This window comes from Vidua macroura, chromosome 17, assembly GCF_024509145.1.
Source record: "Vidua macroura isolate BioBank_ID:100142 chromosome 17, ASM2450914v1, whole genome shotgun sequence".
In the NCBI taxonomy this organism is placed as follows: domain Eukaryota; kingdom Metazoa; phylum Chordata; class Aves; order Passeriformes; family Viduidae; genus Vidua; species Vidua macroura.
In genome coordinates, this window is record NC_071587.1 from 10,684,509 (window position 1) to 10,701,885 (window position 17,377).

Consider the following 17,377-nt stretch of genomic DNA (forward strand, 5'->3'; position numbering starts at 1 on the left):
GCAGGATCTGACTGAGGGGGCTGCAGCCCAGGCAAAGCACTCACCCCACTTGCAAAAAAGTCACATTTTTACAGTTCACATCAGCTATTTCTGTGCAGTGCTGCTCTTGCATAGGTTGATGCACAGCTATATTCTCTCCTCAAACAATGACTGTGAGAACAAACACATTCAGAACGGGGAATACAATTTTAGGTTATGCTTGTTTGCTTTGTTTCCACTATTTTGGCAAGTTCACAGAGCAGGAGGCTAAGTGAGAACCACACCATGGCTGTGAAAAAGGAAATACTAATGCCCTTGTTTAAGGCACTGAAACTGGATTACTACATCCAAATTGGGTCAGAAGAATGAAAACTGAGCAGAGTGTGGAGCACAGCAGGGTTAGCAAGATAACCAGGGAAGGGAAGCTGTAAAGCAGAAGGGGTTGGAGGATCTTGCGTAGTTTTGCTTCATGGAATGATGTACACTAGTAAATCACAGGGGAGAGAAAATGGGAAGGAAACATCAGAATGGGAGAAGGAAGAACTATTTCTGGTAAAGGCAATGCCAGCAGGGCAGCGATGCTTCGACAGCATCTTCACTCTCAAATTCCAAAGCACTTCTCAGAATGGGCTCATTAACATCTCCCACAGCACTCGAGGAACCAGAACACCTGCACAGAGAAAGGTCAGACATCTTTGGCAGTGTGGTGCCAAAACCAAGAAGCCCTTTTAATTTGGGTCTCCCTCTGTGTTCTTTTGTGCAGGAAGCACCAAGCTCTTGTCTGCAGATTCCAGCAGTGCCTGATCCAGCCCAGCACGAGCCAGGTTAACTCAGCCTCCCTGCAGCAGCCAGGGGTGAGCCTGCTCTGACAATATCAATTAAATAGGCCAGTTTCTAACTGGCAAGAACTGCTTTTCCCAATGTGCTTGCAACAAGGACTTGCTCCTTCACTGATTAGCCAAGTCCATGCTGTAACCAGATTAACCTTACCCAGAAATATGTCCCTCCTGCCCCAACACAGCCTCTCCGAATTCAGGTTACTCCACACCAGCAACTCTGCTTTGAGTTCAGCCAGTCTTCGGCCAGGTGGCCTTTCCCAGGCCAGCAAATGCCAGCACTGCCCTGTGAGCTGGGAAGCACCCACCCATCCCCAGTAGTCCAGTCCTAAACCTTTGGAGCTGTTCCTAACTGGTGTCAGTGTCAGGATTAGCCAGCAAGGCAGGGAAGGGGATGCTGTTCTAGAGCTGCCTCTTTAAAACAGACTCCACTGGATTCAGCTTTGGAAGAGGAGATTCTCAAAGCAGTGACAAAGGGCAAATTTTAAAGTAGCTTAAAATAAGACCTCCTAAGGTTCAGGAGCTTAAAGAACTTGAATATCCCAGTTTCTTTTTCCCCTTTCTCTCCCTCCTTTTTTTTTTTTTTTTTTTTTTTTTTTTTTTTGAGAGGTTGATTGCCAGGCAGGTTTTCCCAAGAATCCACAAACTCAAGTCATCATGAGCACTTTAGCCCTGTGAAATAATATTTTCCTTACATGGGCTACTATAAAAACAAGTTCTGCACAGTAGGCAAATTTAAAATAACTTTTAATTAACATTTCAGACACAGAAGTCTGATCATGCAAATTCATCTGCGTCTCCTCTCTGTGCCTGATTGTTCCTGATTGAATATGATAAAAATAGACTTCGTATGAGTCAAGTGTAGGCATGGATTTCTTTCACTTCTCCTCCCCTCTGATTATGCATTTTCTTAGATAAAGTGGAAATCCTTGAATGGCTATTAACAGTATCATGGGTCAGACTGGAAAGGGCAGCCTGCCTGAGAGGAGGTAAAGATTCCACTGGAATTAAAGGTGGTCCTCCTGTGAGCAAGAAAGATATTTCAATCTTACATAAACCTCACCTGAGACTATCCAGCATTGTTCTGTCTCAGCTGACTTTTAATCTCTGAAATACCAGCTCTAATTTCACTGCATCCCCTGTATCTGAGGTGAGCATCTGACCAGAGGCTATGGATCCATATTAATATGGAAAAACCACAACTCACTTGCACACAGGAGATAAATATTTGAAGGGAGACTGAGGAATTTCCCCATAATTAAGACATGTCAGAGGACTTGACCCTGTTATAAGTAACAAGGACTCTGGATAATGGAAGGCACAGTAATACCTTCATCTTACAACAGTAAGAGAGCAGGTTTTCCAGTAAAAATTCCTACAAAGCCTTTGTAACACAGTCCAGTTAAAATGTCAATATTTTACAACAGCTTGTAACTTGGCAGGTGCAAAATCCACCAAAAATTCCACAGAAATGAATGAGTCACAGAAAACTTGGGCATGGGGGATTAAAATACCTTTTTCTATAGCATCTGACCCAGAGCCTGTGGGCATGGGCTGGTTGGGCACTTCAAGGAGTCAGTGCTACCTCTCCTCTTTGGCTGAGTTTATTTATTTTTGCAAGTAACAATGTCACATGAAGAACACAACACTGCAGACAGGCTGAAGTCCCTTAGACAGCCAGAAGAGCATTCCCTGGGTCACAGTCCTGCATTAAACCATGAAAAATGCCTCAAACAGCTGCCTGTGATGTCTACTGTGTTTCAGGGGATGCTCCACTCTTGTGGTGTCTCTCAGGAGACACTTCCCCACTGTTGGCTGCTCTCTGATGCTTTTCAGCTCAGGCACAGGTAGCACTACAGATCAAGAAAACATTCACCATCACAAAGAAAGAGCTGGACAGGACCAGAGGAGGCAGCTGGTCCTTGCTGTGCCCAGTGCCTTGCAGCTTGATGCAGGTTATCCTCATGACTGCCAGGACCAGCCATGCTGATGAGACTGGCCTTAGAGTTAACAGCAGACTTGAGTTCCAAATTATTTCATCCAGAGACTCTGATTTCGTTCCTCCCATGTAATTTCAGAACCCTTTGCTTGAGAAGGTGGGGCTCCTTCTTCCCCTGCCTTTCAGGTGGTGGACCAAAGGATGTGAAACCCACTGACATCAGTTTTCATGGAAGCACCCGGGAATTTTGGAGCTTTACTGAGGTATCTTCATTTTGTACCTTTAAGGATCTTCTCTGTCTTTTTATTGCTCTTTTACCACTTCTCATCCAGCACTACACTTTGATGCCAGCCCATCTGGTATTTTGGATGTCCATTCACCAACACACCTCTGCTGGACGTGCCATTCTGGCACTGCTGTGCCTGTGTCTGAACTTGCACGTGGTCCACGCACGCAGCCTCTCCCCCCCTGCCCTGTGCTCGGCTGCAGACGTGCCCTGACTCTCTTGACCATCACAGTGGATGCTTTCCTCTCTCCCATCCTGTTGTTAAATTTTACACAGCAACATTAATTCCTGCTGCTGAATACATGAGCTGTGACACCAGCGTGGTGCAGTGTCCTCCTGAGCTACATTCCCATCCAGAAACGATTAAGTCTAAAACCACCCTGGCTGAATGACAGGTAATTTAAGAGCACTATAGGGTGGGCCTTTGTATCTGTCTGGGATGAATACAGCTCCTGAGTTCCTCTCATCTGGCTGCTTGCCAAAAGCAAGCCACAGTTTCAGTTATTCAGTCTATTTTTGTTTTTACAGCAGCATCTCAATACAACTATTTAAAATAAAAATATACAATATCTCTCCAAACAGTCCGCAGACTTAAAAGAGACCATGGGCTTTCTCACTCTCTGAGGAGCTATAGATTTCCTGGAAAGTGATTTTTGCTATTTTTTTAGAGGTGTTAAAATGCAGATCAGACTATTTGAGGATAGCGAGGAGATTCAGCTTAGGCTTAAAGAAACTCATCAGCCTGATGCTGTTCCCTCTGCCAGTAAGAGAAAAAACATATTATGCTTTCATACTCACATGAAATTCAGCCTGGCTATACCCGGGAGTATATCAAAGATATTTGTTTCCATAAAATCAGAAAGTATTATTGTAAAACACCCTTGGTTTTCAACTCTTTATAGGAAGTCCCATGTGCCACTGTGTAAAGCCCTTTGGCCCTTGCAAAACTCTTTCTTCAGTGATTGAAATTAGAGAAATAATGGTACACATCAACTCTGCTTAGAGGAAGAGTAGCATTTTCTAATCCATTTAACACAATTCTGTGGGTAATTCTCTTGATGGCTTTTATTCCTTCCAGGTTTAATACACACCGAGACATTAAATACTCAGAATTCACCTGAAAGAAAATTTCCATTATCCAACCTTCCATCAGCTTTGAGAAGTGCTTTGGAAAGCCATTAAAATACACCACATCTGGAGGGGATGCTGTCCTGCAGAAGGCACCAATGTGCTTGTTCAAGTAACCCTGACCCAGCTCGCCCTGCTCCCCAAAACCTCACCTCCCATCTTGCATCTGGAGACAAGGACCCCACGACCTGGGTCATGTGAACAACGTGTGCTGAAGTGACATGGCCACTAGATGTCATTCCTTTTTCACTCAAATGGAGGGCAGAGAAGCACCTACCTGGCAAAGTCCCCTCACACACCAGGGAGCTGTGGCAGTGCTGTGGTGCAAGGTCCCCCAGCCCCACAGACACAAACCTCCTTTCAGAGAGAATAATTCTGTCCTGGCAGGAGAAAGGACCACGCAGCCCCAAGATCTGTGCTGTATTTTTATGGCTCTTCATAATTGTACTATACTGAAGGAGATCTTTAACCACAACTTTACAGCAGAAAGATTGGAGCACCCATGATGGACACAGAGCACACAGTGTGCTGTTTACATCCACTGGAGCAGCAGCACAGCCTAGGGAATGATGCCCAGACCTGAAAACATGCTGGGTGTCCATTTTGCTGAGACACAGGAGGAATTTGGTGCCTTTTTTAGTCTTAGAACCTATGTCCAAGTCACTTTGTGAGAAAATGATGTTCGGGAGCTGAGCATGTCACAGCCCCAAGTCCAGCTCCCAGTGGAGATGGGAAGGAAGGACCCAGACTCCAGAACTGACATGAATCCAGTTTGGGTCCACAGGGGCATAAACTGGACTCTGCATGACTTCTTGAGTTCTGTGACATATTTGCAGTTTGTAAGAGTATAACTAAGGGGAAACTTTGGTCTTATGCTAATAAATATTTAGAGACTTTTTAGGATGGAATGAAAATTCAGAAAAATATAAATAATAAAAATATTCCTTCAAGGATGTTCAGTGACTTGAGCACAAAGAAGTTAGACCTTCTGTATTTGTAAAGATTTGATGTCCAAGATACATCACTTACTGCTCCTTGTTGACCCTCATATGAATACAGACAGGGGTACACAAGCATTTCTCATTTATTAGCATATAGACCTCTGCACTGCTCTGTGATTTCTAAATTTACTATGCACATTTCAGATGTTCTACATCTATGGATTATGAAGGCTGGAATGAGCCTGACCACATCATTTCACCTTCCAAATTTTCATTTTTACCTTAACCAGCTCTAAAAATTTGTCATTTGCAATCTCTGTTTTTTTCCCCTTGCCCTCCAGGAATACCTTGGAACACATGAGAACAGAACAGAAGAAAACTGTGCCAATAAAACATAAGAAAAATCTTTAACTGATTAAAACCAGATGTACTGAAGAATGTCTACACATTTACTGCCAGCACGCAGAAATACATCTGTTAGAGCTATCAGTGAAATACAAATTTTACCAGCTACCTGTTACCATTTAGAGTACTTAGAGCCCTCTTGAAATCATATCCAAGCCATAAACCCCAAATACCTCTCACTGCTCAGGATTTCACTCAGAAGTATCAATAACTCTGATATGTCTACAGCCAATTGCTATGAAACAACTGCATCCTCTTTGGCGCAATCAGACATGGGCTGTTTGCCACCTTATTTCAGTGCCTTGGCCAAATCAGTCACCAAACAGTTATGCTGGTTCATGAATCAGTCTTTTCCTTTTTCCTTTTCCTCCCCTGAAAGTCTTTATTCCACAGTTATCCATCAAAGCTCCTCCTACCTGCCCAACCAGCTCGGAGAGACAGCAGATATCAGCATCCATGAATTAACACCACCGTGCCCATGCATCACCCTGCTGCTGTGTGGATACTCACAGTGCTGGTAGTGAATTCAGGGGGGTTGTCATTCACATCTGTCACTGTAATGATCGCTGTGGCCGTGTTTGAGAGACCATAGTTAAGATTTCCTTCCATATCTGTTGCTTGAACAATGACTATGTACTGCTGAACTTTCTGGAAAAAAAAAAATAAAAGAAGAGAAGGAAAAGATGAGAGACAAAAATGCACCCTTGGTTTATTTCCCATATACAAGTATGATCTTTAAGCAGACTAACAAGTTAACTGGATTAAAAATGTTAGTAAAAAAATAATCAGTTATTTTTTCTGTATCGTTTTTGAAGTGATTTTTGCATAGATTGGTGGACATCACCTGTCTCATGGGAAAACAAAAGTCTTATGGGCAAAATTCTCTAGTTGAAGCTGACATTTTTGTTAACTTTTAAGCATTTTCTGCAACATTAGCTTCTGTCTTCTGAAAACCAGTAAAAGTTTTGTTCATGTGTTTTCACTGAAAACATTGCTAAGCACATTATACCCCCAAAATTGACATCAACATTGCCTGGCGGCCCTCCAGCTTGTTCTGCTCACACAGTTTGATGCCCAAAAAGCATTAAAATGCTCTTCGTGTTTCAATCCTTAACACAATCTTGGTAAATAAGGAGAATTTAAGTCCAGTATGGAAGAAAAAAAAATAATTCAGTGCAATAAACAGCAGTTCAGCAGAACTAATTTAAATTCCTGAGCACCCCCTACAACACAGCTCTCAAAGGAAAAATCCTCACAGAGCCAGCCATAAAAATCACACAGTGAAGTTCTAAAGGATGCCGTAAGTCAATGCAACAGGAAAATAAACCTGAATAAAAAAGGAGAGGCCATCTGATGTTGCATGTGTACATATCTTCCTGGGATCTCTTTACTCAGGAATATCTGCCTGCATCAAGACAAGTCGCCTGATCTTTACAACTGGCCTCAACAATAAATTTTCATTTAGACCTGCAGAATTTACTCACAGAGCACTTCACAGGCAGACAGGAAAGCAAAACTCCTCTCCTGGAAAGTGGGCAAAGGGAGGCATGGGAACCAGGGAAGGATCCAGCCAAAAGCTCAACACAACCCTGCTCCATAAGGCTGCAGGAGGCACATCAGAGAGCCCCAAAGGTGTGTAAACCAAGTGGAGGCAGAATTTTATGCAGGAAAAGCTTTTTTGTGAAGTCAAGTGGAGGGACTTTGATGCAAGGAAAGACCAGCTACTCCCAGAACACAGCTCAGGTACCCAGGGCTGCTCCTTCAAGGTGCCAATGCTAGAAGTGTGTGTAAAATGTCAAATGTCCTCTGAAGTTTCAAAGGGCAAGAACTAGGTCAATTAGGTATCTTTATTCCCATATAAATATCCTTGAAGTGCTGTAACTGGCTCAGTTCTTTAGTTCTTCTGAGTTGCCAGAATAAGATATCTGCATTCTAGCTTTTTCTTGATTCCAGGGCTTTTAATTGACCTGTTAAATTGACAAGACATCACACTTAGGGATCCATCAGCACCTTGCAACTGGAATATATTATGGAAATGAACTTTCATTATCTCTTCCTATCTTGTATAATAAAACATGAGGGAGAAACTATTGTTAGCCCTTGTTTTGTCTCATGCAAGAAGGTTCCTTTCATTACTCCATTTGTAAAGCACTGCACAAGGCTGAAATGTCCTTATTAGTGAATGCAATTTCTCTTTCATATTTAGCTTTTCCTTCCTTATTCTCTGTTATAGATGACCTGGGAGGCTGATGGAAGTATTTCCTAACAGGCCGAATACTTTGGTTTAAATAACAGAAGGTTTAAATCATAGGAGTGGGGAGGATACTTAAAAAAGTAGCAGCAATCAGATGTCACATAAATGAGAAAAACACATCTGTGTGTGTGTACTCACAGACCCCAGGTTTACAACAGAGTTGTTTTATTTAACAAAGCACCGTTTGCTGAGCTCTGTAATGTTAATAATAAAAAAAAAACCCACACAAATTCAGAGCAACAAATTAAAGAAGTTTAAAAGAAAGATGTCAATCAGATTACACGACACAAAAAAAGAGAAGGAAAATGGCCAGAATTTATTATAATGTGCAAATGTACCAGCCACAAGGAGCTGGTGTAGAAGGATGGAATGAAGGGAAGGATGGCAAAGGAACACAGCACTTGTGCAGCAAGTGCAGGCAGTCCAAGCCAGGTGAGAAAATGTGGGGAATTACAGCAGATCTCAAAGGGATGGAGTGATCAGGCAGGACCATGATGGGAATGCACATGTTGGACACAGGGGAGGATCTCAGGACAGCCATTGGGTACACATCAGAAGTGAGCTGCTGGGGGAATCCCAGACACATCCCCAAAGTTGCACTGATTTCCACCAACTGAACACAAAATTGTGTTCAGAGCAAAGGTGGATTTTGACATGCAGAATGGTGTGGGAAGTTGTATAGAATGCAGACATACGAAATCACAGAAATATCAAGGTTGGGAAAGACCTTTAAGATCAAGTCCAGCCATAAAGCCAACATTGCCAAGTCCACCAAATGGACATAGTCTGAGATCTGATCTGCCAAACCTTCAGGATGGTTTCCATCCACATCCAGCTCCATCCCAAAGGCTCCAGCACTGTGTGAGTATAAGGGTGCTCCTTTCAAGTGCCTAGTTTTAGTTTATAACTAATTCAATCTCTAGCAAGATTGGCCCCAGCAGATAACAAATTACTGGGTTTTTTTTGCTTTTCTCTAGCTAATCTTTTTGCTTTTGTGCATTAAGCTGATTTTATTGAACTATTCAATCAATTTCAATTTCAGCATGTCCTTCCAATTTGTCACATCATCTCCAGGGGCTTCTCAGTTTGTTGTCCTAATAGTATTATTATTGTTACGACTATTAAAAAAAAAAAAAAAGGCAGCCTCATGCCCCCAAGCACGAGAGACATTTTCTCGATGGCATTTTGATCATACAGAATAATTCTCCTATTCTCTTTCTTTGCAAAAATGACATTTTAAATAGCACAGGGCAGAAACTACAGCATAGAGGTAAACCAAAATGGTCCTAACATTTACTGTATGTTTGCTCTGATGGTGATGCTGTGGAACTCAGGAAATGAGCCTGTGGCCCAAGGGGGTCTAGACTAAAAACCCAGCCCCACTAAGCCTGTGGGAGGTCCTGTGGCAAGTGTTTCTAATAAATCTAACAGATCTTCATGCTACAGCAAAGCAAATGTGCTGTTTCTACTCCAGACAAGGAAAAAAACTCATCTTGGTAAGTGCAGAGCTTTTAGTCTGACCTAAAAACTAAGAAAGACTTTTGAAGGAAAAAAATATGAAGGAAGGAATAATTAAAGGAACTGTGGCAGATCTAACCTGTCTGCTCTTCTGTCAATCATCTGATAGAGTGCCCAAAAGAAATACATCAGCTAAATTCCAGACAATGGGAATTAGTTGAAAGAATTTGTTAAGTTGGTTAATGGGAAATTAGTCAAGGGTTTGGTTAAAAAGGTGCCTTGTACAGGAGGAATGGCAGCTTGGAGGAAGGGCAACTGAATAATAGAAAGATGTGATCTAATACCACAAAATGCAGGAAAATGCAGCAAGGCACCAATAAAATAAAACTTTCCTGGAAGCTGTTCTATTGGACACGAGGAAGGAGGGCTGTCCCCGTGTCCCACCAGCTCCCTGCTGCCGAGCAAGGGGGCAAACACCCTGTGTGCAGCTCTTAGCAGCGCACATCTGGCAATCCTGATTCCCTGTGCCAAGCAGCCAGGGCTCATCGGGATGCTGAGCACAACCCAGGCCCTCGTGCTCACTGCTGAGCCCCCAGGATCCAGCCAGGTGCTGGCACTGAAGAGCCCATCACCGGAGAAGAGCCTGGAAGAGCCTGGCTTGTTTAGTCTAGCAAAATGAAGGCTGATAGCAGATATGATTGCTGCCTATAAATAACATCAGGAGGATAAACACTAGGAAGGCAAAGAAGCAATTTAAACTAAAGGACAATGTTGACACAAGAACAAATGGGTATGAACTGGCCATGAATAAATTTAGGCTGGAAATTAGTAGGTCCTTTACCAATAAAGGAGTGAGATGCTGGAGCAATCTAATACAGGGTCTGGGGAGCAAAAGCATTCAAAAGAATATATTAAATTAGGGCTAAATCCTCTTGGTCTAGGTAGAAATTATGACAAATTGAGCTACAGCAGAAGGCAGATCTCTCAGCTTTGTCTGTATACAAAAAACTTTCAAAAAAGAAAAAAAAAAAAACCTTTCAGTCCAAATGGCACAGACTGTTGATGTGAAAAGGCTTGACACTGATGGTTATCACAGAACCAGCCCATTCCATTGGCACACACAAAGGACCAGGTGCCCCAAACAAAATTAGAGTTATTGCAAGTGGCTCTCCCCATCGAGACAGAGGCTGGCATGGAAAGCGCTCAAATCCCTGGCTGAGCTGAGCACAGCTTATACCCCCCCTTGCTGAGAGAGGCTATAAACAAGAGTAAGTCGTATTCAGAGACAGAGTAGAAAAGAACAAAGTCTTTTAAAATGAAGTCCTATTAATGGAGTGCTACCTGTGATCCCAATTTTCAAATGTGCACGCAGAGTATTTGAGAAATGTGGCTATTGCCAGTTTACACAGGCAATTATTATACATCACACATGAGCTGGGGAACTGTGTATACCAAAGTCCAGAAATGCAGTAATTATGTGATTAAATTAATCTGCATTATGGACAAAGGGTTTGCAAAATTAGGACCTACATTTTCAAAGCTCTGTACAAATATTGTCCAATTAATTACTACTTCCTGAGAAATGTATGACTAGCTAATTTTAGCACCACGTCTGGTAAAGCAAATAAGGTTACCAGGATGTAGGATGTATTAGCAGGAATCTATTGGTGAAGGCGATAGGAAATCTAAATTCTATTTCTTCCTGTGGTTATCCTCACATCTTCTTTATATCTATGTTTTTTTTCATCTCCCCTTAATTTTGCAACACCAATGAGATGAATATGAGATGTTCTTGTGATTTGTTTTCTAAATCATTTTTTTGCATGGTAGTGAAGACTTGATGTCCATGTTTTTGGGTATCAGAGATGGCAAACACACCATTAATAAATACTGTACCAGAACCAGGAAAGGCAATTTAAAAACAAACAAACTCCCCCCAAACATTCACTTGACTCAACAAAAGTATTTTTCCAAAAAGACCTAAATAGCCACCATTTACACAAAGCTCACAGGAAAAGCTTTTAAAGTCTCTATCCCTTAATACTCCCTACTTAGCCTTGGTTAAATAAAAACAGATTTCCAGCCGAAAGCTGTGTTCTGGAAGCTCTGGGAAGAAGGCAGCTTTCACAGGACACCCAGAGAACCCAGCACACCTACAGCTCCCCCAGAGCTGAGTGAATTTTGCCCCTGAGCCAGAGTTGAGCAGTCTTGGATAAACCCTGACTTTTTGATTTCTCACATCCAACACAGCATCACGCTGTGGCTGCAGAGTCCTCAGCAGACATCAAACCCTGTGCCTGGAAATCCCAATGCTCAGGCTGCTGCCTGAGCTAAAAAGATGCAGTTTTGCTCCATCACTGCCTCGCTGTACAGGACCAGCTCCTACCTGAGGTGTTCATGTTTCTGCTAAGACAGGCATAAAACGAGGGAGGGAATGCTATTTTTAAAACAAACTGGGGCACTTGCTCAGTGCTGCACAGCCAGACAGCGAAGGAAACAGCCAGGGCTGTTTTCTCCATTTGGCTGGGGCTACCTTGGCTTTTCCTCCCGCATGGCAAGGTGTTCCCCTTTCACAAGCTTCTGGTGTATTTGATTTTATGAGCTGCTTGTGCTGGCAGAGCCCCAGGCAGGGATGGTGCTGGTCTGGCTCTGCCAGCAAGGCAGAGTTTACCCTGCTGGGAACAGCCCTGTGCTCACCAGGCTGCCTTTCTTCCTAGCACAGAGGTGTTGATGTGACACCCTGGCCTGTGATGTGCTGATCAGACCCTGTGTGTTCCTGTGACCCTCTGACCAAACCTGCCACCACCTAAACACCAGTGAACTCCTCTGTGCCAGGACGAGCCTCAGTCCCGCCACCCACAGCAGTTTCATCCACACCTCCAGTCTGGAGGAGCTCTTCCACTCCCCTTCAAAAACCATTTTGTCTGATACAAATGAAGGTCCATAGCCAAGCTCAGGATTTTCACTTGGCACTGGAGCTACATTGACATCCACCTTTGATGGCTTTCTCCTGACAGCCTGATTAACAATCAGCAATTAAACTTCTTAACACTTTCCCTCTCAGCACCTAAGACCCATAACCTGGGGGATCTCACACATTATACAACTTATTCTCTCTTCAGCTACTGCACTTTATGATAGTATATTAATGTGTTACAATTTACACCTTTAAACCCATTTGGAACCACCAGACACACCATTAACTTTTCCAGCTTCTCCCAGGGTGGGTGTTGAATCTCCCACATAAGTGTAAATGGGACCTGCTCCAGCTTTTAGCAGCTCTTTCCTCTTTCGTGTGACAGCTTCTGAAAGCAAAACAGCCTCTGGTGGTGGGTACAACCCCGAGCACTAGCAAGCTGAGCTTTCCTATGAAAGCAGGGGGAAGTGCTTTAAAAGTTACCTGAAAGAAAGTGAATATGATCTTTTTATCACACAGAGGTTACAACATCAAAGAATGTCAGAAAGCCTTTCAGGAGTCTACTCTGTTTGGCTTTTTAGTAGCGTGAGACCAAACAGTTCAGTGGCTGCTGCCCACGGCTGCCTTTTCTTGTGTCATCCAGGCAGGGGAAGTGGGGAAGTGGAAACCGTTCCTGCACTGGGTACAGAGCAGACCCCAGCAGGCATCCCAAAAAGCCTTCCAGCATCCTGGCCACATATCCCTGGAGCCTCCCAGACAGAAGGTCTGTGAACCAAACAGAATTGCTCACACACCTCATCTCATGGTGAGTGCCAGGACGCTGCTGAGCTGCTCCAGGAGCGGGGCTACTGTCTGAGCAGCTCAGCTCCAAGAGCGATCTGCCAGTTGTCAGGGATACACAGGGAAGCTCAGAAATAGAAACTCCAAGCACTAAACAGCCCTGAGACTAAACCAGGAGGAAAAAAAAAAAAAAAAAAAGAAAAAAAAGAATAAAACCAACCCACAGCAGACAAATAACTGGAAATGGTAAGACAGACTGGGGATCCTGATGGATCATTTAAATGCTTCTCTTAACAATGCCTGGTGCCAGCAATACTGTGCATAGGAAGGGCTGTATTAAACTGGAACAGAGGTGCTTTGAGTGCAATATGATGTCACCACATCATATAGATAGATTCTTTTTCTTTTTATTTTTTTGAGTTTTACCCCTAAGGGATTAGACACTGAGCCTAGGCTATCAAGGTTTTGAAAAAACACTCAAGCTGCAGTGGAAAATATGGAATTTAAATGCAGCAACTTCTGCTCAAAGAAAGGGGCATACAGGAAAATACACCCACCAAAACAGTAAAGTGACCCAAACACACCTTGCAGAGGGCTTGCCAGGCTCTGACCCCAGCTGGCCACCACTGGTGGCAGCAGCATGTTTGGAAGTGTGCTGTGCCCAAGTTTAACAGCACAGTAGGGTTTGTTATTAACCCTGTATTTGTTCTGCATTTCAACTTGCAGAGCGTGGGCAACAGAGGCCAAAACATTTCTTATCTGATATTTGAGCACAGGCCTTTCTCAAAACCTGAATGAAGTGGCTCAGGTGCTATGAACTGACTTCAAATCTATTATTAGAATTATTATCAAAATTATTGTCAAAAACCCGATTGTTTTAGTATCTCTGTCCTCGGATAGTGTCAGCTTTTCTGTTTAGAAAGACTAAATGACTAAACTGACTAAATGTCAGTTAATGAGCTTCTCATATGGTTATCTCACTTATTAGAATCACAGCATCACTAGAAATGGGCATCTCTCTTTTCAGTGATCCAAACCCCAGATCAGATGTAAGTCCACAAGGAAGCAGGGGAGAAATAAGGAAACTGAATTACCTGCTTCTGACAGTCATGCAAAGGGATGGCAGTGAGCTACTGATAAATTTCACTCAAAGAAAAGAGATGTGATGAATATCTTGGGTAATGTATTTCGATTCTGACTACAGCCACTGTGCCAAAACAGAGGAGGGTTGTGATTAAGGCTGCAGGCTCCAGCTTGGGAGATCTGGATTTCTTTAGCATTTTCCCAAATCCTCTCCAAGTGACCTTTAGCAGGTCATTTAATTTGTCCGTGCATCAAATAAATTGAAAATAACACTTCAAAATGAAATTAAAACTCTTTTTTATCTAACAGTGATACCGTGAGAAGAGAAATCCATTTGTTGGCTGGAGCTCTTGGCCACTGGGATGAGGGAGGCTGCAGAGCTCCCATCTCCAGCCCCTTCCCTCTGCCCAGGACAGAGCTGGTGTCCATCTGCATCTCCCAGGAACAGGAACGAGCTCCAACCCAACTCCCATCAACATTTTCCAGCCTTTATGCCCCAGAGATTCCAGGTCATCTCACAAAGAGCACTTAAAAGGAGACCTCAGGAATAATATGCCTTCTAACTTTTGGCTGAGGCAATTTCTGTAGAACCATGAAATTACATTTGGCTTTTCTTGAGCAGGGAGAGACGAGCAATAGTTCAAAGTCTGGGTGGTCACACAGCACCTGGTGCTGCAGAGAGATGCCCTTTGGTAAATATGCCAGCAGTAAATTGATGCTTCTTCCAGGTGGTTTCTGCCACTTACTGACAAAAGCAGTGAGTGCTGAGATAGAAAAAACTCAAAATCTGAAGGCAGAGAAGGGAAAGTAAACAACAATCTCAGAAACATTTATTTTTTAGGTAAAAAAACAATCTTCTTTGGACTTGTGGAAAGCAAATTCCTCCTGCAGTGTGTAACTTCTTGGTGATTACCCAAAGGCCAGGCTTTAGGATAAAAAAATATCCTAGTTATGTCCATTGCACTCTTATAATCCACAAAACCTTTGCTGTCAAATGCTGCCAGAGCAATTTAATAAACAGGGAGAATGCCTTAATGTATTCTGAAACCTGAAAACCACCCATCATTAGCCCCACATGCTGTTTTCCTACTTTCTCTGCTTTAAGCCATTTAGCTGCTACAGCTGTTTTTCTTGTAAGTCTGACTTCTGTTTTTATCAGCCTGATTTGTTTTCTGGAATATCACGCTTGATTAGAAAGAGGAAGAAAAACCTTTCACAATTCAGGTAAAACTGCCTTCTTCTTTAAGCTCTGTCAGGCTGGAAGCTTGAAAAAGATCATCAGGAGGATCAGTGTAGGTGAATAAATATTCATAATATTGCTCATTACTTATACTTGGTCTTATTTTTGCAGAAAGCTTGAAATTCCACACTCATGACATCATTGATGTAGCCAGACCTTTTTATTCTGAGGAACATGGGGTTTTTAAAAAATCTATCAGTGCAGCAGCTAAAAAAATAAAATCAATGCAATGTATTCAAACCATTTTGTCTAATCCTATATGTATACACGTGGTATGAACAACACAAAAATCCTGGATTTTAAAATTTCTGGCAATCAGGAGCACAACACAAGTCTGGGGCATCTGTACTGTGTTGACTCCTTATGGTCTGGATAAAATAAACTCACTGGCTGTCATTCGTTATTCATTGCTGAGAATTATTTTAAGAAAATAGCTTGGCTAAGTCCCTGCTGGCTGCAAATCATATGTGCCTTTTGAATTGAAGGGAATGTCCAAACAGAGAAGGACCAGGTTAGAGCCACAAAAGCAGCTGATTTAATTAAATTTGGCAGAAGGAAAGGTTAGTGGAAAACAGTCAAATAACAGAGGAGAGATTAATGTGAGATGCTCCCTATTGTATTTCTCTTAAGAGCTTTTTCACCCACCGTGGGCAGGGTCATGTTGTGTCGATCTGCTGAGGGAGAATGTGATTGACAACTTCTGGAAAAGAAATTCAGTTTGGTTGTGAAGTTGGAAATAGTGAAGGGGGCTTTTGTCAAAACCAGCTCTGCCTGCAAAGGCTTTGTTTCCCTGCCTTGGAAGAGGGCTACATGATAACAGGTGCAATGAAAAAGATCTCCAGTGCTGGGGGAAAATGAACTGAAAGCTTATCCTGTGAGTGGTGAAGGATTTTTTTTTCTGGCTGGAAATTCTGACCCATAACAAGAAACAAAGACATTTGAACATGAGCAATATTTGATCTTGCTAATTTTGTAGATATTATTAATGTTAAAGATGTAACACACAGGAAATAAAGACATGCAGTTAATTCAATATGTGACTTGTACTATGTCTTGGTGCAGAAGGGCTACAGTTCAGACTGAATCTGATGGAAAAAACACTTAGGTCCAGAGCAAAATACAGTAATAAAGTTTGTGATAACTTATCAAATGCTACACAGCTACAATTACTTCAATGGTACAAATCATTCACTGAGCAAGGTCTAGGATTAATGGAGGATAAAGTGCTACACTTTTCTGAAGGAGGCATCTCAGCTTTTTTCCCAGGCTACTGATCCTGATGTTTATATCTAGTTGTATCAGACAAATACAAAAGAAGGATTTTTTTATTAAACATTGTATTAATGGATTTGAGAGAAATCACGAGTGGGTAATTATATGTACTCTTACAAAAGAAAGGCCACCAAAATGAAGAACTATTTTCAGAAAGCAGTCTTAATAGCACAGGGCTTCCCACAGAGCTTCCTGATGGTTCTCAGCACTCACTGCTCTCTGGGCCACAGCATCTGGGGCAAGAGACACAGAATTCCCATCTGGGGAATGAGGTCCCAGGAAAATATTGATGCTATACTGACCCATTATGGGTTTGCCACAGGAAGTGGCTGCAGGACATTTGGGTAAACTTAGGTTTGGGTTCCATTATAACCAAAGAGTCAGCAGAGAAACAGCACAGTGAGGTCTGAACCCCAGCCTCTGGTGACTCAGAGGTTTTGCAGATGCTTTTCAAAAGGAGCCTGCTCTGCTTTGGAGAGTACAACTCACTGTCCTGCCTGCTCAGAGGGCTTCAGACACGAGATAAAACTGGGCAAGTGAGGAACAGGAACAAATGACTTCGTGATAAATGGAAAAACTGCTGATAAACGAAATGATTGAGACGCCAGGCTGGCAGAGTGCCACTGAGAGAGCTGCTGTGATGAGCAGGGATGTTTTCCTTCCCATACTGAGCCTGTCAGCCTTAATCAGATCTGCCTTAGCAGAGTCCCTGTACACCCAGGTGAGACTCCAAAGAGAGCAGCCGCTGCCATCCAGAGGAGAACTGCTCCATGTCAGTGACAGGAGAGGGTCTGGGCAGAGCAGAGCTCCAGCAAAAGCAGACTGATATATGGAGTGTGAAATTAAATGCCCTGTTTAT

The 17,377-nt window shown here is 42.7% G+C and overlaps 1 protein-coding gene across 1 annotated transcript in view; it reads right to left on the reverse strand.

The window, feature by feature from the left end:
- CDH4 (cadherin 4) overlaps positions 1 to 17,377 on the reverse strand; it is a 417,701-nt gene that overhangs the window by 35,506 nt on the left and 364,818 nt on the right. The window contains exon 8 of the mRNA XM_053993112.1: positions 6,025 to 6,162. Coding sequence (XP_053849087.1) covers positions 6,025 to 6,162 — 138 coding nt within the window. The remainder of the gene's footprint in view (positions 1 to 6,024; positions 6,163 to 17,377) is intronic.